This window comes from Scyliorhinus torazame, unplaced genomic scaffold (genome assembly GCF_047496885.1).
Source record: "Scyliorhinus torazame isolate Kashiwa2021f unplaced genomic scaffold, sScyTor2.1 scaffold_1146, whole genome shotgun sequence".
Lineage (NCBI taxonomy): Eukaryota > Metazoa > Chordata > Chondrichthyes > Carcharhiniformes > Scyliorhinidae > Scyliorhinus > Scyliorhinus torazame.
The window spans coordinates 1-27,091 of record NW_027308873.1 but is presented as its reverse complement, the minus strand read 5'-3'; the positions used below and the strand labels follow the sequence as shown (position 1 = coordinate 27,091).

The 27,091-nt window shown below is 47.1% G+C and overlaps 1 protein-coding gene across 1 annotated transcript in view; it reads left to right on the top strand.

Annotated features, from left to right (window-relative positions):
• LOC140407071 (solute carrier family 22 member 4-like) overlaps window positions 1–21,325 on the top strand; it is a 58,226-nt gene extending 36,901 nt beyond the window's left edge. Inside the window, exons 3-4 of the mRNA XM_072494820.1 lie at window positions 8,106–8,260; window positions 21,133–21,325. Coding sequence (XP_072350921.1) covers window positions 8,106–8,260; window positions 21,133–21,308 — 331 coding nt within the window. The 3' untranslated portion in view covers window positions 21,309–21,325. The remainder of the gene's footprint in view (window positions 1–8,105; window positions 8,261–21,132) is intronic.
• Window positions 21,326–27,091: the final 5,766 nt, after the last annotated feature.

Sequence of the window (27,091 nt, the reverse complement as noted above, 5' to 3'; positions counted from 1 at the left end):
CGAGAACTCCTTACTCCTAGGTCTGCTAAATCTCCACGGGTCTACACCTCCCATCTGCTCCATAAAATCTTTAAGTACCTTGGCTGCTGCCGGCCTCCTTCCAGTCCTGGACTTCGACCTATCCAGCCCTGGTTCCAACACCGTATTAAAATCTCCCCCCATAATCAGCTTTCCCATCTCTAGGTCCGGAATGCGTCCTAGCATCCGCCTCATAAAATTGGCATCATCCCAGTTCGGGGCATATACGTTTACCAAAACCACCATCTCCCCCTGTAGTTTGCCACTCACCATCACGTATCTGCCCCCGTTATCCGCCACTATAGTCTTTGCCTCGAACATTACCCGCTTCCCCACTAATATAGCCACCCCCCTGTTTTTCGCATCTAGCCCCGAATGGAACACCTGCCCCACCCATCCTTTGCGTAGCCTAACCTGGTCTATCAGTTTCAGGTGCGTTTCCTGTAACATAACCACATCTGCCTTAAGTTTCTTAAGGTGTGCGAGTACCCGTGCCCTCTTTATCGGCCCGTTCAGCCCTCTCACGTTCCACGTGATCAGCCGAGTTGGGGGGCTTCCTACCCCCCCCCCCTTGTCGATTAGCCATCCCCTTTTTCCAGCTCCTCACCCGGTTCCCACGCAGCTGTATCTCCCCCAGGCGGTGCCCCCCCGCCCATCCTCTCCCATACCAGCTCCCCCCTCTCCCCAGCAGCAGCAACCCAGTAATTCCCCCCTCCCAACCCCCCCCGCTAGTTCCCCCGCTAGCGTAATTACTCCCCCCATGTTGCTCCCAGAAGTCAGCAAACACTGGCTGACCTCGGCTTCCCCCCGTGATCTCGGCTCGCACCGTGCGACGCCCCCTCCTTCCTGCTTCTCTATTCCCGCCATGATTATCATAGCGCGGGAACCAAGCCCGCGCTTCTCCCTTGGCCCCGCCCCCAATGGCCAACGCCCCATCTCCTCCACCTCCCCTCCTCCCCCCATCACCACCTGTGGGAGAGAGAAAAGTTACCACATCGCAGGATTAGTACATAAAACCCCTCTTTGCCCCCCACATTCGCCCCACCACTTTGTTCGAACGTTCTTTTTAATAACCCGCTCATTCCAGTTTTTCTTCCACAATAAAAGTCCACGCTTCATCCGCCGTCTCAAAGTAGTGGTGCCTCCCTCGATATGTGACCCACAGTCTTGCCGGTTGCAGCATTCCAAATTTTATCTTCTTTTTATGAAGCACCGCCTTGGCCCGATTAAAGCTCGCCCTCCTTCTCGCCACCTCCGCACTCCAGTCTTGATAAACGCGGATCACCGCGTTCTCCCATTTACTGCTCCGAGTTTTCTTCGCCCATCTAAGGACCATTTCTCTATCCTTAAAACGGAGGAATCTCACCACTATGGCTCTGGGAATTTCTCCTGCTCTCGGTCCTCGCGTCATCACTCGGTATGCTCCCTCCACCTCCAACGGACCCGCCGGGGCCTCCGCTCCCATTAACAAGTGCAGCATCGTGCTCACATATGCCCCGACGTCCGCTCTCTCCACACCTTCAGGAAGACCAAGAATCCTCAGGTTGTTCCTCCTTGCGTTGTTTTCCAGTGCCTCCAACCTTTCCACACATCGTTTCTGATGTGCCTCCTGCGTCTCCGTCTTCACCACCAGGCCCTGTATATCGTCCTCATTCTCGGCTGCCTTTGCCTTCACGACCCGGAGCTCCCGCTCCTGGGTCTTTTGTTCCTCCTTTAGCCCTTCGATCGCCTGTAGTATCGGGGCCAACAGCTCTTTCTTCATTTCCTTTTTGATCTCTTCCACACAGCATTTCAAGAACTCTTGTTGTTCAGGGCCCCATGTTAAACTGCCACCTTCCGACGCCATCTTGGTTTTTGCTTGCCTTCCTTGCCGCTGTTCTAAAGGATCCACTGCAATCTGGCCACTTTCTCCTCCTTTTTCCATCCGTATCCAGGGGGGATTCCCTTCTGGTTTACCGCACAGTGTTTTTAGCCGTCAAAATTGCCGTTGGGGCTCCTATCAAGAGCCCAAAAGTCCGTTTCACAGGGAGCTGCCGAAACGTGCGACTCAGCTGGTCATCGCCGCACCCGGAAGTCGACTCCACTCGTATTGATCTTGACCAATAAAGGGGTGGATGCCCTGATTGCTGGGCGTGTCCTAGGTAGCCTATACTGGGCGGGCGGCGGGGGCAGCGAGCGAGAGGCAGAGAAACCTGAGTGTGTTTTTGAGATGAGAGTGAACACGCATGTGTCTGAGAGAGAGATGAGGAAACGAGTGTGTGTGTATATGAGAAATAAGAAAGCGAACATGTGTCTGAGAGGAAGCAAGAATGTGAGAGATAAAGGAGCGAGTGTGTGTGTGTGAGAGAGATGAGATAGCGAGCATGTGTGTGAGATGAGAGCGCGAGGATGTGTGTGAGATGAGAGAGCAAGCATAGAGTCATAGGTGTTTACAGCATGGAAACAGCCCCTTCGGCCCAGCTGATACATGCCACCCAGTTTCTATCACTAAGCTAGTCCCACTTGCCTGCATTTGGCCCATATCCCTCTATACCCACCCTGCCCATGTAACTGTCTAACTGCTTTTTAGTGTGAGATGAGAGAGCGAGCGTGTGTTTGTGTATGAGAGAGCGAGCATGTGTGTGAGATGAGAGAGCGAGCATGTGTGTGAGATGAGAGAGCGAGCGTGTTTTTGTGTATGAGAGAGCGAGCATGTGTGAGATGAGAGAGCGAGCATGTGTGTGAGATGAGAGAGCGAGCGTGTTTTTGTGTATGAGAGAGCGAGCATGTGAGTGAGATGAGAGAGCGAGCATGTGTGTGAGCGCTATGAGAGCGAGCATGTGTGTGAGATGAGCGTGTATTTGTGTATGAAAGAGAGTGTGTGTGTGAGGGCTATGAGAGAGCGAGAGTGTAACCAATATGTGTATCCAGCATTCCAGCAGCACTGATCTCATTTGAACCAAAGAAGCACCAACACTTCGCATTTAAAAATGACAAAAAGGTAAGACCTAAATATGTTTTTAAGAAGAGAACTTTTTCATTATAGTAAACATATACATCTAAAAAATAGAAAAGGCTTCTACAAATTAATTTGATGTATGTTTGTACTTATTGCGTGAAAAAATATTTTTCTTCTGCTTTGGCTTTCCAACACAATAATAATGTTTTCCAGGGGTTCCTTTAGTACTCTTTGGAGGTGAAAAGGGTTCCGTGGTTTGAAAAGTTTGGGAAACCCTGGGGCAGAGATTTGTAAAACCGTCCATTAAACAATTTCCTTGTGACAAATGGGGATTTAATTTCCAGACTTTTCAAGAATAATAAAATGGGTGATAATGTGTTAACAGCCAGCTTTTAGTTTCTTGGGCGGGATTCTCTGATCCTGAGGCTAAGTGTTGACGACGTCGGAAACGCCGTTGCGTTTCTCGACGGCGTCATCGCGGCACTAGGATCAGCAGTTGGGCCAGCAGGGCACTGGAGCGGTTCACGCCGCTCCAGCTGCTGATCCGGCCGTGGAATGGGGCGCCGGTGGATGCGCGCATGCGCAGTAGGTCCGGCGCGAACCCGCGCATGCGCAGTCCCACCGGCACGATTTCCGCACATGCGCGGTGTCTCCCTTGTCCGCGCCGGCCCCGACCCAACATGGCACATGAGTACAGGCGCCGGCGCGGAAGAAAGGAGGCCGGGAGACAGAGAGGCCGGCCCGCCGATCGGTGGGTCCCGATCGCGGGCCTGGCCACATCGGAGGCCCCCCCCCCCCCGGGATCGGACGCACCCCCCCCGGGATCGGATGCCCCCCCCGGGATCGCCCCCCACAGGCCGCCACCCGACCCTTTAACGGCGAGATCCGGCCGGCTCAGAGCAGATTAGAACGGCGGCGGGACTCGTTTTTTTTTACGGCCGCTCAGCCCAACCGGGCCGGAGGATCGCGGGGGGTGCCGCGTAGAGCCGTGCCGACCACGCCAGCCCTGGGGCGGGTTTGGAGAATCCCGCCCCTTACATTTATTTTTATGAGGTCTAAGATTCTCAAGCCTCCGGTACATCAACACATCATGTCATCAGAATTGTGTCCAATTTAGTAATGAAAATTTAGACAGCTATTTATATGCTGTTTCTCATTTTGGAAAGTGTACAGTATTTAATTTTGTTGTGCTGAACCTTAAAAGCGACCCTGCAACCCCCCATCTCCTCTTCCAGTCTTTCCCTCCAAACCCCCACCCCTTCAGCCTCCCACCCATTGAGCCCCCAAATTCTCTCAACACGCCCAACCTCTAATTTACCTCCTCACTTCCAAATTCCCGTTTGCTCCCGTTGGCCAAATTCCTCCGTCAACCGTTGCAAGCCCCCTTTAAACTCCCTCTAAACCCCCTCTAAACCCCTCTCCAATCTCCTTCAAATCTCCTGCCAACCTTCCTAATATCCCTCACAGAGTGCAAAGTAGCAAAATGTGGATGATACTAAAATAGTTGGGAGAGCAGGCAGTGAAAAGGAGATAAAGATTTTATAGGTGGATATTGATAGGCTAGGAGATTGGGCCAAAATTTGGCAGACAGAGTTTAATGTGGATAACTGAGGTTGTTTTTTGACTGAAAAAATAGAAAGGCAAATTATTATCTAAATGGAAAGCAGATTCAAAATTTATCTGGGCAGAGAGATCTGGGTGTCTTTGTCCGTGAATCACAGAAAGTCAGTGTGCAGGTACATCATGTAATTAAAAAGGCAAATGGAATATTAGCATTTAATGCAAAAGGACTAGAATATAAAAGTAGAGAAATGTTGTTGCAATTGTATAGGATGTTGGTGAGACCACGGGCGTCATTCTCCGACCCCCGGGTCGGAGAATGGCCGTTGGCCGCCGTGAATCCCGCCCCCGCCGAAGTCTCCGGTAGATTGGGCGGGGGCGGGAATCGGGCCGCGCCGGTTGGCGGGACCCCCCGCTCAATTCTCCGGCCCGGATGGGCCGAAGTCCCGCCCAGAAATTGCCTGTCCCGCCGGCGTAAATCAAAGCTGGTATTTACCGGCGGGACCAGGCGGCGTGGGCAGGCTCCGGGGTCCTGGGGGGGGCGCGGGGCGATCTGACCCCGGGGGGGTGCCCCCACGGTGGCCTGGCCCGCGATCAGGTCCCACCGATCCGCGGGCGGGCCTGTGCCGTGGGGGCACTCTTTCCCTTCCGCCTCCGCCACGGCCTCCACCATGGCCGAGGCGGAAGAGACTCTCCCCACTGCGCATGCGCGGGAAAGTGTCGGCGGCCGCTGACGCTCCCGCGCATGCGCCGCATTTCCGCGCCAGCTGGCGGGGCAACAAACGCCATTTCCGCCAGCTGGTGGGGCGGAAATCCCTCCGCCGTCGGCCTAGCCCCTCAATGTTGGGGCTCGGCCCCAAAGATGCGGAGCATTCCGCACCTTTGGGCCGGCGCGATGCCCGTCTGATTGGCGCCGCTTTTGGCGCCAGTCGGCGGACATTGCGCCGTTGGGGGAGAATTTCGCCCCACATCTGGAGTATTGTGTCCAATTTTGGCCTCCTTATTTGAGGAAGGATGTGGTGGCATTGGAGGCAGTTCAGACAGAGCACCGAGGCAGGTGTTTAATGTGAACGAATATATATGCAGTTGTGTCCCAGCCCCTATCACTATACTATGCCCTGCACCCGTGCCAACGTAACTGGTGTCTAACTTTCTGGCCTTACGGGCCCGAACGCTATATCGAGGTGGGTCCCCAGACGGTACATCGGGAGTGGAGGTGGCCTGTTGTGATTCCTGTCCTCTGACCTGGGTCCCCGTTGGCGCCTGTCTTCTTAGACGACTGGCCCAGAATGGGCCCGGCTGCTGCTCTGGTGTCCCAGGTGGCATGGTGCTGCCCTGTTCTGCCCGCTGCCCACCAGATGCGCCAGGAACATAAGGGGCGGAGTCCGAGGTTATGCGGTGTTCCGGCACCTCCCCTGCAGGAGTTACCAGCATGGGCTCTATTACCTCCTCCTCCCTCGGGGTGCCCGATGGCCCTCGGATTACTGCACTGGACGGGGATGCAAGTGGAGCTATCTTCAAGGCTCCCCCGCCACCTGCCGCTGCCAGTCTTGGAGGCCCGCTCTAGTCTTAACCAGGGTCTGCATGATCTTGGTCATGGAGCACAGGGAGTAGACCAACTCTATCTGGGACTACGTCACATCACGCTGTGACTGTGCCACCATCTTCTGGGTCTGTGCTACATCAGCCAGTGACTGCGCCATCTCCCTCTTCATCTGTGCCACGCCGGCCACACCTGGGCAATGCCACTGACGCTCTCAGCCTTGGCCCACTGTGACTGGGCCACGCTTAGGAGCGCCGCTACAATTTCCAGGTGGCTCTTGCACATGGCTGCCTGCAAGAGGGCAGCCCAGTCCTGAGCCTCGGCCACCACCTGCATTGATTACCCCAGGCCTTGACATGCAGATCCATAGCCAAAACCCTCGCCCCCAAGGCCTCCACTGCAGATGCCACCCATGCGGTGTTGGCCTGGGTGGCATGCATGACTGGCACCATCCCCTGCTCCTGCACATGGTTGACTACTCCACCTTCACCTGCAGGTGCTGATGCTCACCGACAACCCCTCATGTAGTCCCTGGCTATGCGACTGCATCTCCACGATCAATGGAACTGTCCGTTCCAGAACCAAGAAACCTGTCTGGATGGCAGCTAGTCCCTGGGGTCGACCGCCCTCCAACCCTCCGCCCCCTCGAGAGTTCCTGCCTCCACCTTATGTACCGGGGCATCTTTGTGCTGCGAACCAAGTAGTATCCCAGGAGTCTCTTTACTGAAGTGGGGGTGGGGGGGCAGGGATGGGGGGCGGGGTGAGGGGGGGGGGGGGATTGGGGTGGGCGGGCAGTTGCACTGGCTATGGCTGAGAGCAGGGGACACCAGATGGACCCCCCCTCATCACCAACAGCTCCTGTAAGATACAAGATGAGACGCATGATTAGACCGAGGACGGCGGGGAGCGGGGGTTCTGTGAGGGTGAAGGTGGTGGTTTTGGCGAGTGAAGGTAGCTGAGGGTGGGGGGGTTGACATGCAGCACAGGGAACTGCAACTCAACCGGGTCTCACTTCCTCGCCCATGACCGATCTCCACCCCAGCGACTTCCCACTCCTCTGGCCCGCCGACCATGCTCAGGTCCGGTGGACCCCTCCAGATTTCTCCCACTCCCTGCAGTTATGAGCTCCTGGGAGGGAAAACACATCTGTCACATGTAGCCCAGGGGGTGGGTAGTTAGTGGCTTCAGTGACCAGGGCACGTGACCATGACGGCTGATATGGGTGCCGGCACGCGATGCAGGATGAGGGTTCAGCCACCCTCCTGATTGGGGGGAGGATTGCTACTACTGTGGGACAGGGGTTGGTGCCAGGGGCACAATGCTGCCTACCCACCCTGGCTGCTGTGAGGAGGTCGTGCAGTTTCCTCCGGCACAGCTGGCCAGTCCGGACAGTGTTGTTTACGGCACTGGCCGCCTCTGCCACCTGCATCTGGACACGGCATACGGCGGCAGCTGGCAGCCTCTTTCCCGGGATGGGGTACAAAGTGGCCCGACTCTCCACCACGGCGTCCAGGAGGGTCTCGAGCTTGTCGTTCGTAAATTATGGGACCTGGTGTTTTGCTGCCTTCTTGTTGGCTGGGATAGTGTGTGTGGGGAGTGAAATGTGTGCATGTGGCTGCAGCTTGTCAGCCTCCTGCGTATCAATCACGAACCCAGCAAATCACGCACCATTTCTCATTGGAATTGATTGTGTTCCATGTGGCGCCGGTGCAGCCCCTGAACAGCCGTTGGATCGGCCCAGGTGCGGCGCCAGTTTTGTTGTCGTGGAAGTCCATGAATCCTGCCCCTGCATCAACACTTAGTCTCAGGAACGGAGAATTCCACCGCATAGATTTTGTTTCTGTAAATCTGATTATAAATAAAAAGTTTCTGTTAATATGTATAACTGTTGTGTAACTGGATGAAGAATACATTGTGCTTACCAGTTTCCATTTGTCTGTAAAAATGTATGCATGGTTTAGCATGTGGATAACTAGATGCATGGAATTATGTGTATGGTAGTAAGTATGCAGTGGAAATATATTTCAAACTTTATTTGCTTTGCAGGTATGGAAGGAAATTAGTTCTGTTTGGAACTATGGCTGTACAGACTGGATTCAGCATGCTTCAAACACTATCTCCAAATTGGGAAGTATTCTGCTTTCTGAATTTCCTTGTGGGCCTTGGACAGATTTCAAACTGGGTATCTGCCTTTGTTCTTGGTAAGTATCCTCAAAATTCAGCATATGTATTCGCTCTTTCCTCAATACCATTGATGATCATGGGTACAATTTAACTAAATAGGATCAAAATCCCATGGTGAGCAAGTTTAGCCATGTATTTCCTGACATGCGCAGCACCGAGAAACACAATGATATAAAACAGGATAGGGGTCGTCAGCGGGGAATGCGTGGCCGAGTTTGCAGACAGTCCCGCTTTGTGCACTGAGGGGCCCCTCAGTGTAGAAAGAGAAAATGACTTCCTGATATCAGGCGCCCCCAAAGTGATTCCAACTCCCCTCCCCCAAGCCCAAACACACGAAGGGAGTGTCCCGCTCCAACACCCACGCAAGATACCCCCTGCCCGTTCGCCACCATGTGAAAACTGCCAGCTTGGCAGCGGCAACTTGGCACCCTGGCAGTACCCCTGGGCACCTTGGCAGTACTAGGCTGGCACCCAGGTGGCACTGCTAGGGTGTCCAGGTGGCACCAGCAGTGCCACGGTAACACCCTGCCCAAAGGGCTTGCACCTGGGGCCTCCGATACCATGGGAGACCACTACAAGTGCCGTGCCATCTGGCCCCGTTGGTGGAGACCAGTACTGAACGGAGCTCGCCCGATATCTCCGAGGTGAATCTGCACATTAAACCTCAGGAATCTGCACATTAAAGTGAGACCAGCTGTCTTGTTTTAATATGCAGATTTGCTAAAAAGTGATCCCACACACAATGGACGGGATTTACATTGTAACGTCACGTGAGATCACATTAGATCTCGTGAGGCATTACGTGTCGGGTAGTTCCCGGGAGCGGAGTCTCCCGGCTTCTATCAGTCATGCTGCACCATAGCGAGTTGCTTTTCGGGTGCAGTATGGCTATGTAATTGTGCTCCGTGTCATTCTCAGTATGACACCAAGTTCTCCTCATTGCATATTGGCCCATCAGATTAGTAAGACACCCATGCAATTTTGAATCCACACTTAAGTCGCCAAGTTAAGGGATTCTTCCCTTCACTGCTAATATATTTTACCAGCAGCAAGTGGGCCCTCCACTGTTTGGGAAGATGACTCAGTAAACCTTGGTGGCTTTCCTGCAGGTTCTTTTCTATCAGGCACTCTGTGGCCAATGAGAAATCCCTAATAGCAATGGCTTCCCCTCTGGCAACATACCCCCCGCCCCTTCCACCACCCTCAAGAACCCCATCATCAAATCCTACTTACTTTGCTCATCTATTGCTTATTTATTGTCGGCATATATTGCTAGAGCTCTAAGCTGGTTGTAGTGCAGTTGTCCAGCTGCTTTTGGAGGCAGGCTCTCTTCCCATTAGTTTCAAGGTTGGCTTTGAATCTAGCTGAGGCTCCTGCATACGACCGAGGCACTGTTGCCACTGGCTTTCTAGTCTGTTGTTGGGGCCACTGGCAGGCAGCAAAATCCAAGCCAGTGCATTTCTGGCAGGAAGGGCAAAAATAGGTTGGATCACAGTTACATCAAGTTCTGATTTAGAACACTTGGGACTTCAATTATCCTAATATAGACTGGGATAATAATATTGTAAAGGCCATAGAAGGGGAATAGTTTCTGAAGTGTGATTAATATGTTTATGGCTCAATGTGGAAGGAGGCATTGCTGCAGCAGGTTCTGGGGAATGAATTGGGTCAAGTGGATCAAGCGTCAGTCCGGGAACATTCAGGGAACAGTAGTTATTCTTGGAAACCTGAAGAGCAATTTAGTGTAAAAATATTTAATTGGAGGATGGTCAATTTCATTGGGATAAGAACCTATCAGTTGCAGGTGAATTGGAATGAAAGATTGACTGGTTGGAAGTGTGTCCTTTGCTCCACCCCCCCCCCCCCCCCCCTCCCCGCACCACCCCCCAAAAAAATCCATAGGCTGCCTTTGAAGAAGAGATAGTTCAGGTACAGTCAAAGTACATTCCTAGAAGGTGGGGAATGGTAGGGAACTAAAGCCAGACTGACAAAGGAGTAAGAGAGTAAGATAAAGCAGAAAAAGGGGCATATGACAGATGTCCGGTTGATAATACATATGGGAACATAATACATTCAGTGGGGAAGTGTAAAAGAAAGTAAGAGCAGAAAGACGATACAAAGAGACTGGTAGCTAACATAAAAGGAATATAAATAGTTAATGTTTACCGAGAGGAGAGCTGGGGCTAATTTGGGCCCAAACAGGGGAACTATACATGGAGGCAGGGGGAATATCTGAGGTACCAAATTAATACTTTTCATCTGTTTTTAATCAAGGAATATACTGCCTAAGTCATAGTGAAAGAGGAAGTAGTTGAGATACTGGATGGACTAAAAATTGATAAAGAGCTATTTGAAAGGCTTGTTGCACTTGATAAGTCACCAGGACCAGATGAGGCGCACCCAATGATATTGAGGGAGGTAAAGGTGGAAATTGTGGAACTACTGGTCATAATTTTCAATTCCTTAGATATGGGGGAGGTACCAGAATTGGAGAACTAGAAATGTTACAGCCTTGTTTAAAAAAGGATGTAAAGATAAATCCAGTAATTATAGACCAGCCATTTAATCCAGTTATTGGGAAAGCTTTTAAAAATGATAATCCCGGACAATATTAACTGTTACCTGACAATTGTAGATTAATTGAGGAAGGGCAACATGGATTTGTTAAAGGCAAATTGTATTTAACTAACTTGCCTGAGTTTTTTGTAGAGGTAGCAAAGAGGGTTGGTAAGAGTAATGTGATTGATGTGGTGCACTTGCAAAGGGTGTTTGATTAAACGCCACATAATAGGCTTGCCAGCAAAAATGGAATAAAAAATATAGTAGTAGCTTGAATACAAAGTTGATAGGAAATAGAGAATAGTGGTGAATGTTTGTTTCTTTTTGGACTAGGGGAACATATACAGTGGGATTCTTTCGTACTTGGTACTATGACCATCGCTCTTCTTGATATATATGAATAATCTGGACTCAGGTGTGCAGGGCCCAATTTCAAAATGTGTAGATGACACCAAATTTGGAAGTATTATAACTGTGAGGAGCACAATGAAATATTTCAAGAGAATATAGCTAGGCTGCTGAAATGGACCGGCAGATAATGTTTAATGGAGAGAAGTGTAAAGTGGTGCATTTTGATAGGATGCATGAGGAGAGGCAAGAACACTATAAAGTCCAATTCTAGAAGGGGTGCAGAGAGATCGGGGGATATACATGATGCTCGATCAATGACTCCAGAAGCGAGATTTGAAGACAATTGAAGGCTTTATTGGACTAGATGTTTCCCCCAGCAGCGCAGGTGCAGAATGCAACTGCTAGGGAGACACAGACTCTTATACTCCGCCTTACTGGGCGGAACCAGCAGGCAGGCTTCACCAATGGTCTTCCTGTCTCAGGTACCTCCCACACCAATTATCTTACAGCCTCAACCTAGGTACCGTAATACCCCTAATACAGATGACCACATTCACCCCCTGTTAAAAAAAAGAGTCCGGCGGGGGTGATGGTCTCGCGTCATAAAGTGGTAGAGGTTATGGTAGTACCCGTCGGTGGTACAGTGTTTTGCCTTATTACATGTCACAACTATTTACAGTATTCATTTTACATGTACATATCAGAATGAAGCAATTAGTCGATCGGGGGCCCTGGTCGTCCTCTGATAGTCGCAGTTTCGGCGGTGATGCAGGCTCGGGCATCCGTGACTCCGGGAGCGTGACTTCGGCTTCTTCGGTAGCTTCATCACCCCTGGGTGGGACCAGTGGAAGAACCGATCCACCTGGGAAGGGGTCAGCCGTGGGGTGTGCCAGTGGGAGGGAGGGTGGGGTTGGTGGGGGGGGGGGGGGGGGGGGGGGTTGTGGTCGGGGATCCAGCGGGACCGTATCCTGCCGGCCGTCGGGGTACGCCACGCAGGCGTACTGAGGGTTAACGTGAAGGAGGTGGACCCTCTCTACCAATGGGCCCGACTTGTGCGCCCACACGTGTTTGTGGAGCAGAATGGGTCCAGGAGCTGCCAGCCAGGTTGGGAGCGAGGTCCCGGAGGAGGACTTCCTAGGGAAGACAAGGAGACGTTCATGAGGTGTTTTGTTTGTCGTGGTACACAGCAGTGATCGGATGGAGTGGAGTGCATCGGAAAGGACCTCCCGCCAGCGGGAGACTGGGAGATTCCTGGACCGTAGGGCCAGTAGGACGGTCTTCCAGACCGTTCCATTCTCCCTCTCTACCTGTCCGTTTCCCCGGGGGTTATAACTGGTCGTCCTGCTCGAGGCGATGCCCTTGCTGAGCAGGAATTGACGCAGTTCGTCGGTCATGAAGGAGGACCCCCTATCGCTGTGTACGTAGGAGGGGAAACCGAACAGGGTAAAGATACTGTGGAGGGCTTTTATGACGGTGGCTGCAGTCATGTCGGGGCAGGGGATGGCGAATGGGAACCGGGAGTACTCGTCAATCACGTTCAGGAAGTACGTGTTGCGGTCGGTGGAGGGGAGCGGCCCTTTGCAGTCCATACTGAGGCGTTCAAAGGGACGGGAAGCCTTTATCAGGTGCGCTTTCTTTGGCCTGTAGAAGTGCGGCTTGCACTCCGTGCAGATTTGACAGTTCCTGATGGCGGTCCTGACCTCCTCGAGGGAGTAGGGCAGGTTGCGGGTCTTGATAAAATGGAAGAATCGAGTGACCCCCGGGTGGCAGAGGTCCTCATGGAGGGCCCGGAGTTGGTCCACTTGTGCGTTGGCACATGTGCCGCGGGACAGGGCATCAGGAGGCTCGTTTAGCTTCCCGGGACGATACCAGATCTCATAGTTGTAGATGGAGACCTCGATCCTCCACCGTAAGATCTTATCGTTCTTTATCTTGCCCCGCTGTGCATTATCGAACATAAAAGCTACCGACCGTTGGTCAGTGAGGAGCATGAATCTCCTGCCAGCCAGGTAATGCCTCCAGTGCCGCACAGCTTCTACTATGGCCTGGGCCTCCTTTTCAACGGAGGAATGACTGATTTCTGAAGCATGGAGGGTGCATGAGAAGAAGGCCACGGGCCTACCCACTTGGTTGAGGGTGGCCGCCACAGCTACGTCTGACGCATCGCTCTCGACTTGGAAGGGAAGGGATTCATCGATTGCGTATATCGTGGCCTTTGTGATGTCCGCCTTTATGCGGCTAAAGGCCTGGCGGGCCTCTGCCGACAGGGGGGGAAACTGAGGATTGGATTAGTGGGCGGGCCTTGTCCGCATAATTGGGGACCCACTGGGCGTAATATGAAAAAAATCCCAGGCAGCGTTTCAGGACCTGGGAGCAGTGGGGGAGAGGAAACTCCATGAGAGGGCGCATGCGTTCGGGATCTGGGCCTATGACTCCATCATAGTGGCCTCACCGATGCTCTGTACAATTGCAATAAGAGATCTCTATTCCTATACTCAAATCTTCTCGCTATGAAGGCCAACATAGCATTTGCCTTCTTTACTGCCTGCTGTACTTGCGCGCTTTCTTTCAACAACTGATGTCCAAGGACACCAAGGTCTCGTCAAGTATTCACCTCTCTCAATTTACACCCATTCAAATAATAATCTACTTTCCTATTTTCTGCTACCGAAGCAGATAACCTCACATTTGTCCACATTATACTACATCTGCCATGCAGGTGCCCACTCACTCAGCCTGTCCATATCCCGTTGAAGCATTTCTGTATCCTCCTCACAGCTCACCCCCCCCCCCCCACCCAACTTTGTATCATCCACAAATTTGGAGTTCATACATTTAGTTCCCTCGTCGCAAGTCATTAATATATAATGTGAACATAGAATTTCATAGAATTTACAGTGCAGAAGGAGGCCATTCGGCCCATCGAGTCTGCACCGGCTCTTGGAAAGAGCACCCTACCCAAGGACCACACCTCCACCCTATCCCCATAACCCAGTTGGGGTCCTAGCACAGATCCCTGTGGTACGCCACTTGTCACTGCCTGGTAATCAAAAAAAGACCCATTTAATTCAACTTTTGCTTCCTGTCTGCTAACCAGCTTTTTATCCATCTCAAGACACTACCCGTAATCCCATGCGCTTTAACTTTACATATTAATCTGCTCTGTGAGACCTTGTTGAAAGCCTTCTGAAAGTCTAAATAAACCCCATCCCGCCGGTTCTCCCTGGTCAACTCTACTAGTTGCAACCTCAAAGAATTCTAGTAGATTTGCCAAGCATGATTTTCCTTTCGTAAATCCATGCTGACTTTGTCTGATTACACTACTGCTTTCTAAATGCTGTGCTATGAAATCATTGATAATGGAGTCCAGCAACTTCCCTACTACTGATGTTAGGCTCACTGGTCTATAGTTCCCTCTGTTTTCCCTCTACCTCCCTTTTTGAATATTGGGGTTACATTCGCTACCCTCCAATCTGTAGGAACCATTCCAGAGTGCAAAGAATTTTGGAATATGACCACCAATGGATCTACTATTTCTAGGGCCACTTCCTGAAGTACTCTGGATGAAGATTATCAGGCCCTGGAGATTTGGCTGCTTTCAATCCCATTAATTTCCCCAAAGTCATTTCTTTACTAATACTAATTTCCTTCAGCTCCTCACTAAAACTTGTGCTTCTCAGAACTTCTGATACATTATTCATGTCTTCCTTTGTGAAGACAAAGCAAATAATTTAGTTCCTCAGCCATTTCTTTGTTCCCGTAATGAATTTTCCTGTTTCTGACTGTAAGGGGCCTACATTTGTTATAATTAATCTTTTACTCTTTACGTACCAATATAAACTTTTACAGTCCGTTTTTATGTTCCTTGCTAGTTTACTTTCAATTGTATTTTCCCCTCCATAATCAACCCCTTGGTCTGCCTTTGCTGAATTTCACACTTTTCCCAATCCTCAGGTTATTTCTTTATCTTGCTAATTTGTATGCCTCTTCTTTAAATCTAATACAGTTTCTAATTTCCCTTGTAAGCCATGGTTTGGCCACAGTTTCCTTTCTACTCTTGAGCCAAATAGGAATAAACAACTTTTGGAGTTCACCTATTTGTTCCTTGAATGCCTGGCATTGTCTGTCTGCTGTCCTTCCTTTCAATAATGTTTCCCAGTCTGTCATAGCCAGCTCATGCCTCATACCATCATAGTTACATTTATCGAGGTTCAGGACCTTGGTCTCAGAATCAACTACCTCACTATTTACCTTGATAAAGAATTGCTACCATATTATGGTCACCCATCCTCAAGGGTTTTCTGCCAACTAGATTGCCAACTAATCCTTTCTCATTGCACAGCACCCAGTCCAAGATGGCCTGTTACTTGTTGGTTCCTCAACATATTGGTCCAGAAAACCATCCGTTATACACTCCAGAAATTCCTTCTCTATTGTACTGTGACTATTTTGAGACACCCAATCTATATGCAGATTAAAGTCACCCATAATCACAGATGTCCTTTTATCACATGCATCTCTGATTTCCTGTCTAATGCTATTCCCAACATTATCACTGCAGATTGGTGGTCTGTATACCACCCCTATGAATGTTTTTTGTGTAAACTTGAGTGGGTAATCAAAACGTACACACAATGATAACGAGTTTATGTGTTGACTTTAGTGCTCTGCAGACGGCCAGTATCAATTCAGCCAGGGCCTCATTTGGCAGTTTCTGTTCCTGGCCCATGTGTCTTGTCATCCTGTTCCCAGTACCACATTATGTGGGGAGACAGAAGAGAATCTACGGAGTGAAAAGAGTTCATGACTAGGACAGGTGGGAATGTTGAAGTGAATTGGACCCAGTGTGATAGCGGAACAGAGAGAAATGAAAGAGGTACCTGATTGGATGGTTTCAAACTTAGCCCATGAGTTCTTCACGCATACTTTTGAGCAGTTCATGGAGAGTGAAGGAGACTGTGCTGAGGGCTTTTAGAAGAAATTTTGCAGGTGAAAAAAGAAGTGTAGGCTATCTTTGCATTCCAGGGTTATCCGTTAAAAGTGAGCAGTTTTTGTAGAAAAGTGCATGACCCAATAGTGCTTTATGGGATTCAACCAAATCTGGCAGTAAATGACTAAACCAGTTGTCTGCCATATTTATTCAAATCTGCATCCCTTGGACTTAGGGGGCAGGGTTGAGGGTATATTGGGAGAATTGGATCTTTGTTGGAGACTTTGCATCAAAGCTGGAGCTTTCTGCAAACTATGGCAGTAAGCAGCTGTCCCTGGATTTGAGATGATATCTACTCATAGTCACAAATTTCTGCTATAGATCTTCAAGTGACAGAACAGACCAATGATGCATCTTTGGGCACATGGGGCAAGATGTGGCAGGAGGGCAGCACGGTAGCATTGTGGTTAGCACAATTGCTTCACAGCTCCAGGGTCCCAGGTTCGATTCCCGGCTTGGGCCACTGTCTGTGCGGAGTCTGCACATTCTCCCCGTGTGTGCGGGGTTTCCTCCGGGTGCTCCGGTTTCCTCCCACAGTCCAAAGATGTGCAGGTTAGGTGGATTGGCCATGATAAATTGCCCTTATTGTCCAAAATTGCCCTTAGTGTTGGGTGGGGTTACTGGGTTATGGGGATAGGGTGGAGGTGTGGATCTTGAGTAGGGTGCTCTTTCCAAGAGCCGGTGCAGACTCGATGGGCTGAATGGCCTCCTTCTGCACTGTAAATTCTATGATGTCGCACAAGGCAGTGGAATCGGGAGTGCAAGATTTGCTTATTTTTCTTTCCTTTTTTGCTGCTGAACTCATCATTAAGACGTGTGACACAAAGCGTGATGCAGCTTGATGGGCAAGCTGTCAGTGTTTTGAACAACTGGTAGGAATCAGCTCCCGGACATTATTAGTGCTGCCATGCTTCAACCAGAGCTTCAGAGTGTCTTTTAAACATTTTCTTTATCCTTCCCTGGAGAAAATAAGATCTGATGGGGAGACACTTTTCATCCAGCACAGTCTGCAGTCCCTCAAAGTTTTGCCTGAATGCCTGTGGAACTGGCTTCAAGAAAGACACTTGTGTTTGTTCAGCAGTGCCCCATTGAATATGGAAGATGTGGTGTAGGCATTGCTGATGGAATTCCTCTAGCGTTCCTATCTGTTGCTGATACTCCGTTCAGATCTCACTGTATGGTAATGACAACTACACTGTAGATTCAGACTTTTTGTTGGCATGCGCAGGTTTTTGTTGTCACAAACTTACTGCCATTGTTTGCAGAAAGCCAGGCTGGTGCAACTGACCACTTTTGGATCTTATTGTCAATAGTAGCCTTTTGAGCGAAGTGGCTGCCAAGGTATCGGAAATGCTAAATAAAGTCTCTCCTTCAACACATATAGGAGCTGGGATATTTGGTTTACCGTATGTGGGTTGAAATGAGTTTTGTTTTGGCAACTTTCAAGGAGTTTATTGTATGCAGATGGGAGAGATTGAGATGGGATAAGATTGAGGTCTATGCAAGCTCTTCTACCGAAAGAGAGTATTATGGGCCAGGGTTTAGAGAACCCCAAAGTGTATCTTGGAGTTCACCTGACCCACAACTTTTAATAGATTGTGGTATGGGGAGCACACGGCCCACTCTACAGGTGTGGTACAGCAGAAATGGAAAAGTATTTTTTTAAAGCAAAACAATATTTATTCTATGAACTCAAGTTAACCTTTTTAAAACATACAGTGAACATCTTAACAACCATTAATTCAAATACAACCCCGAAAGAATACAACACTAAGTAATCCTTTCAGCTTTCCATTTTACCATCCATACAACTTAAAAACAAAACCTTTAACATCATGTTAAAGTCACTACTGAAAACATTTATTATTCTGAATTCACCAAATGATCAAGAGATAGTCTTTTGATGGCAGAGAGAACAGCAGTACACCTGCTTGGTCTGGCTTCAGCTCCAACACTGAAAACAAAACTAAAACACACCCTGCAGCAAACAGCCTAAAAGTAAAAAGCTGACAGACAGCCCAGCTCCACCCACACTCTGACATCACTGATAAACACCCATTTCTTAAAGGTACATTTCTTAAGAATCCATTTCTTAAAGGTACTCTCACATGACAAGAGAATTCCTCATTCTGCAGAACACACAATATTTCCATTATCTGCTTTCCTTTGTTATGGAGTGTTGCCTGTAACTTGTCCCTGATTTGTAGTTAAATCTCTCCTGGACCATGTAGCCGAGTTTCCATTGGCTCCAGGCACTGCATTAGTAACCACGATTTATTGTCTGATAATACCATTACATTTTCTCCAGAATCTAGTTCAAAGTTGATGTGTCCATTGATATCATGGAATTGTAGAATCTAGAGTGCAGAAGGAGGCCATTCGAGTCTGCACTGGCCCTTGGAGAGAGCACCCTACGTAACCCCACCTAACCCTTTTTGGACACTAAGGGCAATCTAGACGTATATAACTACATTTCAGAATGCATGATTGGGGTCACTGATCTCATCCAGGAAACATTTTTGTTCCTCTTCATTAGTGTAAAACCTTTTCTTTGAAACCTGTGAAGTTAGAGTTTTTAGTTGTGTAAAGCTTCCTGAAATGGGCAATTCTGCTGCAGAGAAAGCATTCTTCATTGTTTCTAGCACACTACTCGAACCTCTGTGTAGTTTTGATCCCACAGCGCTGGCAAGGTTTTATGGCATCCAGTATTTTCCCTCCCAATTGTACCTTTTTTTCTGATGGTTCTTTTACATTCCTGCGCCTAAGGGACTATATGGTCATTGGAGGTTTCCTGACCCAAGCTTTTTCTTCATCTCTCAGTGTTGCATTGTTCTATTTACTGACCTCTGCTCCATTGCTTTTTCTAATGTGATATCTTCCTTAGATTGCAACATGTTTGATAGGGATGCATCAGTGACTCTGACTCCAATAGTAAACCCTGTATTAATTCTGTTTTAGGTTTCCTTTCTACATCCTTCAACCAGCCTGTAATGGTCATTAATTAAAACATCTAGTGGTTCACTTGGTCTTTGGACCCTTTTGTTGAATTTTGTACTTTCCAGAAGCTCCTTGTTCCTTTGGTTGAAATAGATAGCAAAGGCTTTTAAGACTTCCTTAAATTCATCAAAGGTTTCCAGCTTGGAAAAATATGTGACGGTTCTCATGCCTCTTATGGTTTTCCTTTTATCCCCATCTTATACTTCTGTTTCTTTAAAAATTGACTTTTAAATGCATTTCATTCTTGTTTCTTCTCCTCCTTACCATGTGCCATAGTTAAGTGTTTCCTTAATTCTAAATATGCTGCTTGATCATAGCCTCTGGACGATGCACAAGCTGGATTGATGTGGCATATCTACAGTCAGGATTTTTCACAAGGATTTGTTTGTGGGCTGTGTTTAATCAGCACTCAACTATTACTGAAAAGCTTTTTGCACTGAACACAAAAGCAAACTATGTTTCAGAGTGGCAATAATAGGCAGTGTAAGATTTTGGGTTCAGCAACAACACCTACCTAAGATCGTCAGGTATTCATAATACTTTTAGGTAGTTTATTCAGAAGCAACAGTTTCATTATGATGCATTAGTTAAATTGACAAGGAAAGTATACAACCAGTGACAGTTGAGAGCAGATTACTGACCTGCGAGGACAAATGGTTGGCACAGGGTGCTTTGATCTTATTAGCTTGATCTTGGTAGCTTGTGACAACATTCTGCTCTCAAGCCAAAGTGGAACTCTGCCCTGTCTTCGACACTCTTTCCTGGTCCACCTTCCATCTGAAGAAAACATTGCCTGACAAGGATGATCCCTGCTCTCCTCGCACCCATTAATATCTTTTAGCCAGAGCTTTAAGCTCCCCAGGCAGCTTAAATTGTTCCTTCAATTTAATGCTCCCCCACTCCCAAGCGTGAAGTTAATGAGATCGGATTTCCTCCAGGTTCACACCCTCTAATCTCTGTGCAGTAATCTTATACTAGGGCAGGCATGGCCTTGGTTGGGAAGCTCATTCTTGCTCCAACAATGGGCCATTTCCCAACGGCTAGCCACGGTTTTTACGCTGGCCAGGGAATTGAACTTACATGGGGGAAGGTGAAAAATCAACAGTTACATCTCGGGTGGGAAGGGGGTGGTGGTGTCCACCAGCAGAAGCCCCTTCTGAAGTTGGGTGCCAATACCCTGTCCCTTCCTTTAAGGTCCGGTAGCCTCCGGACCACCGTCCCAACCCCTCACCCCCTCCTCCGGCATCTCCCCAGAAACCTCAATCACCCCCTTCATGCCCCTCAGGCATCCCCCACACTCCCTGTCCTGGGACTCCTTGAACTTACCTGAGCCTCCATTGCCTGTACTTAACTCCGGCATCCTCTGACATTTTTTCTTCTGTCCACTGCCAGAGACTGTAGAGCTGTTGGCCAATCTCTAAGGTGTGACTTCCACTTGAGTAAAGAGTGTAAGTCCTGCCTGTAAAGTACATTTGAGCGTGAAATGATTGCAGGACACTCGGACTCTTCGGATGGCGGGAAGTGAGACCCTGCCATCTGAAAACTTACGCCTTTGTTTCAAGGGGCTGGTATGTGAATTATCCATTCAAACCCTTCTGACCAGTGAATACAAGACAGATGCCCAAGATGTCACTTTTATTGCCACTGTCTCCCTGACCATGACTTTGGCTAAAGGTTTCTTATTTATTTCATGCAGGTACAAGAAGATTCCTGCTATCGGTTCCAGAATGCTTGTTGAGTCTAGTGACCTCAATGCGGGGAGCACAATCTTTGTGACCGTTATCTCTACCTTGTGTTTGTCCTTGACTGCTTATGTTTGTGTAATTTTCAGAGAGAGCGAGAATTGATGCTGTGCCAGCTAATTCCATTAGAGTTCAATACAATTCTAAAAATACTATTTCATTAAGATCCCTATCTCTTACAGGAGTGAAATAAAAGTAGAAAATAGCTCACAATACTGTTATGCTTGACCTGGCTACTCTCTTCTTACAGGATCAGAACTTTTGGGGAAATCCACTCGGGTTATATTCGGTACACTAGGAATTTGCATTTTTTATGCAATCGGCTACATGACCCTGCCTTTGATTGCATACTTCATACGAAGCTGGCGGATGTTGCTTTTCATCTTGGCTCTCCCCAGCCTGCTGTACATTCCTTTGTGGTGGTAGGTTGGAATTGGAATGTTAACCCATGTAATAATCTATGTAAGAACTTTTATTGCCATTAACCTATGTCACTGATTCCATCCAAGAAAAGAAACTGACAGCACTGACTGTATTTAAGAGATATAATTATGCCTCCTTGACTGTGACAGGAGGCTGAAGCTTCAGTGCAGATAATTTCCACCTTAGCTGCCGAGGAAATAATTGATTGAATCAGTCACCAGCCCGTTATAATACCAAATTGTGAACTTGAGGTTCCCTATTAAGATAATGAAAGGTTGTGGAAAACAGCCAAGCATTAATAATGACATAACGATGAGCCTTGGAGTAATGTCAACAAACAGCTACTGCAATGGCTAGAAGATTTATTTCAACTCTCACTGACACAGGTAGTCTTTTTTCAATAAAGGGCTGGGAATTAAATCATTTCACAGCTTGAGTTTTGTTTTAACTTCTCGCTAACATCGGCTAGCTGTAATTCTTTTTCATTTTTAATGGACTGGGAATTAAAATAACTGCAGCTAGACAGTTATATTTATGGATCTTAACTGCTCTTCAAGAGAATTTACGACGACTCTGGCATTTGACTCCCACTCTCCCGATGAATGTACTTGTCGCTGTGAAATGGGGTCTTGAACTCAGCGCTGAATTCAAATGGCCCCGTTGAATTCAGATTTGTCTGGGGTGAGAAGCAGACCGTTGCACTTCAACTCAGTAAAATGCCTCAAGTGAACCCTGCCATGTAACATAGTTCACCGGCCCAATGTGACAAGCACAGCAATTTGATGGGAGAAGACGACAACATACCTATAATAGACATATTTTTGCTGTGATGGTAATGTGCTTTGAATTATCATGCCCAGTTTTTCATAAAAACATAAGAAATAGGAGCAGGAGTAGACCATGCTGCCCCTTAAGCCTTCTCCACTAATCATGGCTGGATTTCCTGCCCCAACTCTTGATTATCTAAGAAATCCATCTCTCTCAACTTTGAATATTCTCAATTATAGGACATCAACAGTCCCTTATGGGAGAGAATTCCACAGATTCATAACCCTATTAATTAAGGTATTCCTCTTTCTCTCACTTTCATATGATCAAACCCTGATCCTGTGGCTATGACATTGGTTTCCAGATTCCCCACCAGGGGAAGCAATATCTCAATGTCTACCGAATACAACCATCTGTGTCTACACTGTCAAGCCCCTTCAGAAAGAAACTTGTTTGTTTCAGTGAAATCCCCTCCCATCTTTCTGGACAGTAGGTCAATTTCTGGACAGTAGGCCTATCATCATCGGACAAGCCTCTCAGCTCAGGAACCAATCTAGTGAACCTTTGTTGTACCACCTCCAATGCAAGCCTATCCTAGCTTAAATCTGGAGGCCAAAATTAGACATAGTGTGGTTTCACCAAAGCCTCTACAATTGTAGGAAGACTTCCTTATTCTTGCACACCAGCCCCTTGCAATAAAGGCCACATGCCATTTGTCTTCCCAATTCCCAATTGCTTGTTGTACCTCTTTCTGTGGAGAGCGAAACAGGTCACAGGTCTGACCTTAACTCTGTTTCTCTCCACAGATGCTGCCAGACCTGCTGACTATTTCTATCATTTTCTGATTTTATTTAATATTTCAAGCACCTGCAGTATTTTGTCTTTGTGCAAATCTTTCTGTGATTCTTGTACACGTACATCCATGTCTTGCTGAACATGAACAATTAGAAGTTCTGTGCCCTTTTAAATAAATCTGTTTTTCTATTTTTACTGTAAAAGAGAATGTCCTCACACTTTAATACAGTAGACTTCATCTGCCACCTTATTGCTCACTCACTCAACCTGTAATCTTTGCACTCTCTCACCTAGCTTTGGATACCCTAAGTTGGATCTCTGCCTAACCCATTATTATAGATTGTAAATAGTTAATGTCTCTGCACCGATCCTTGTGGCACTCCACTAATTATAGCCTTCTAACCTGAAAATGCACCATTTATCCCTACTCTCTGCTTCTTGTCCTTTAACCAATCCTCCATGATTACTAATGTATTAACCCTAACTCCATGAGTTGTCCTTAATCTTGTGGCACTTTATTGAATGCAATTTCGGAAGCTAAGTTTATTGCACCAACTAGTTCCCCTTTACCCACCCTACCACCCTACCCCCTTTTGTAAAATCATTTTGACACTGCCTGATCATATTATGATTGTCTAAATGCATTGTTCAACACTTCCTTAATATAGATTCCAGCATTTTCTCCATGATTGATGTCAAGTTAACTGGCCTATAGTTCCCTATTTTCTCTCCCTCTCTTTTCTTGAATAGTGGAGTCATAATTGCCAACTTCCAATCTGCTGGAACCATTTTAGAATCTAGGGAATTTTGGAAAAGTATAATCAATTTATCCACTATCTGCAGCTACGATTTTAGAAGTCTACAATGTAGACAATCAGATCCTGGTGATTTCTCAAGTTTATTTCAAAAGTTCTCTAATGCCTTTCTCTGCCGTTGTTAATTACTTTCTCACTGTTACTGTCTCTTACATTCCTGATTATGTAATTTGTATCTTCTTGCTCTAAAGACAAATATATTTGTTCAACATCTCTTGTCATTCATCAGTCCCCATGATAATTTTTCTGTCTCTGTCACTAGGGAATGATGTTCACGTTGATTATATTTGTAAAAGCTCTTACAAATTGTTTTGATATTTCTGGCTAGTTTACTCTCATGTTCTATTTTTATCTCTTATTATCAACTTTTTGAACACCCTTTGCTCGTTTATAAAGCTCTCCTAATCCTCAGGGTTATAACTTCACAACATTACAGTGAAAAAAGAGTAATGATATCAAAAGTTTTCAGCTTGCACTCATTAGGACAGTTGCAGGAACGTCAGATTTCAAAGGGAGCTGATTGGCTGGCAAGTTGACTCTGATTAGTTGTGGCATTGCCACGGAGAGTGCATCAGGGAACTATTGTTCCCCATGCTTTTATTTAAGTCAGAAAAGGTGCAATGGCTGGTCATGTTCCTTTTGCCTGTAAAGGATAGGCCCATGACTATATCTAGCCTCCAACATGTAGACACAAGTCTGATTGATAATTTATATTGGTTGTTAGTCTTACTCTTAGCACACCCAGGATTCTTCAAGTGGTGTCCAATCCACAGAATCTCAAAATCAAATAACCTCTTGGATGCCTCGATTGAACCTGCCTCCACCACACTTCCTGGCCGTGCAATCCAATCCTGAACCACTCGTCGTATGGAGAAGTTTTTTCTCACATCACATTTGCTTCTTTTACTAATCACTTTAATTCTGTGCCTTCTTGTTCTTGATTCTTTTGAGTGGGGTTTTTCCCTATCCACTTTGTCCATCCCCCTCATGATTTTGAACATCTATCAAATTTCCGCTTAGCCTTCTTCTTTCTAAGCAGAACAGTCCTAACGTCTCCAATCTATCCTCATAACTGAAGCTTCTCGTCCTTAGAACCGTTGTTGTAAACTCTCCAATGCTTACACATCTTTCCTATAGTGTGATGGCCAGAACTGTACGCAATATTGCAGCTGAAGTCTAACTAGCATCCTTCAGAAGTTCAGCATAACCTCCTTTCTCTTATACTCTATGCATCTCTTAAAATCCCAGAATACCATATGCTTTAGTAACTGCTCCCTCCATCTGTCCTGCCACATTCAATGCTTTGTGCACATATACTTCCCTTTATTCAGCCATTCGCACATTCTAATCTCTTTATGTGCCAATATCAGCACCCTTCTTGGCCTTAATCACACCATTTGCTTTCCCTTTCTCTTTCGTTCACTACATCTTTATCATTGAACTCCTGCATTGAACCTCACACGCTACCTATCTGCCTACTCCATGAACTTGTCTATGGCATTTTGAACACTCTCTTCTTCATAGTTTGCAATACTTCCCATATTGTGTCATCGGCAAACTTTGAAATTGCCCCCTGGACGCCATGATCTACACCATTAATATATATCTGGCAAAGCAAGGGCCTCAATACTGACACCTGGGGAATGCCACTACAAACCTTCCTCCAGCCTATTATTAAGCCAATTTTGTATACATGTTGCTGATGTCTCTTTTGTTCCGTGAGCTATAACTTTTCTCACAAGTCAATTATATGGTACTGTCTCCAATGCCTTCTGAAAGTCCATGCACACCACATCAACAGCATTACCGTCTCCTCAAAAAAACTCCAGAAAATTAGTTAAACACTAATTCCCTTTAGGAATCCATGCTGGCTCTTCCTAATCAATCCATTTTGTTCCACCTGGCTACTAATTTCTATCCCGAATAATTGTTACTAGTATCTTGCTGTTAAACTGACTGACCTGTAATTGCTGGGACTATCCTTACAACCTTTTTTGAACAAGGGCATAACATTTTCAATTCTCCAGTCCTCTGGCACCTACCTTGAGTCTATAGATGACTGGATGATTCTGGCCCTTGTCCCTGCAATTTTCTCTCACTTTTTTCAGTATCCTGAGTTGCATCTCATCTGGCCCCAGTGTCTTGTCAACTTTCAGTACCAACAGTCTATTCAACACTTCCTCCTTAACAATTTTGAATCCTAGTGACAGAGCTTACTCGTCTGTCCTAAGTAGCATCAACCTCCTTGGTAAAGGTGGATGCAAAGTATTCATTTAATACCTTAGCCATGCCCCCAGCCTCCGTGTATAATTTCCCTTTTAAGTTCCTAATTTCCCTACTCCTCTTATTACCCTTTTGCTATTTATATGCCTGGAAAAGATTTTGGGATTCCCCATTATGTTGGCTGTCAGTCTTTTCTCATAATCCCTCTTTGCTTCACTAATGCGCTTTTTCACCTCCACTCTGAACCTTCTGTATTATTCTTGGTTCTCAACTGTATTTTCTACCTGACTCCTGTCATAAGCACACTTTCCTACTAATCTTAATTTCTACCTCCTTTTTAATGCAGGGAGCTCTGCATTTGTTTTCCCTACCTTTCCCTTTTAAGGGAATATACCATGACTATGTCCGGACCATTTCTGTCTTGAAGGTAGCCCATTGTTCAGCTACAGCTTTTCCCACCAACCTTTTGTTCCAGTCTAACCGGCCCAGCTCCATTCATGCCCCATTGAAGTCAGCTCTCCCCCAGTTAATTGTTTTTACTCTGGATTGCCTATTTTCCTTTTCTATTATCATTCTAAACTTTACAATTTAATGATCACTGGTTTCTAAATATTTTCCCCACTGACACTTCATCTACATTTCCAAGAACCATATCCGACAGTGCATTCTTTTTTGTTGGACTGGACAATCTAGGAAGTTTTGTCCCTCTCCACCCTTTACGTTTCCAGTGTCCCAATCTACATTTGGGTAATTAAAGTCCTCCATTAAACTATTCTACAATGTTTGCACCTCTCTGTAATAGGGGACTGTAACATTAATCAACCTTGCTTCGTTAAACAGTACTCTATCTAAAATAGCTTTATCCCCAGTTGATTCCGCAACATATTCTCACAGGGATTTTTCATGAAACCACTCCCCACCCCCCTGACTCCCAACCCACCCCCTCACCAGTGCTATTTGAAGGGATCATCAACTGCTTTCAGTTTTGTTACTGATTGATTTCTACTGGCTTTCATGGTAGATGTAGAAGTGTCTAATGGTTTTCAGAGTTGTTTTATGTTGATGAATGTACAGGGCATGGTGTAACATGTGCAGAAGGATATTGCCATGAACCTTTGTTGCAGCAAGCTGAGCTTTCATTAGGGAGGTTCAAGCCTGCATGACAGCAAGTTGAATTGCATGACT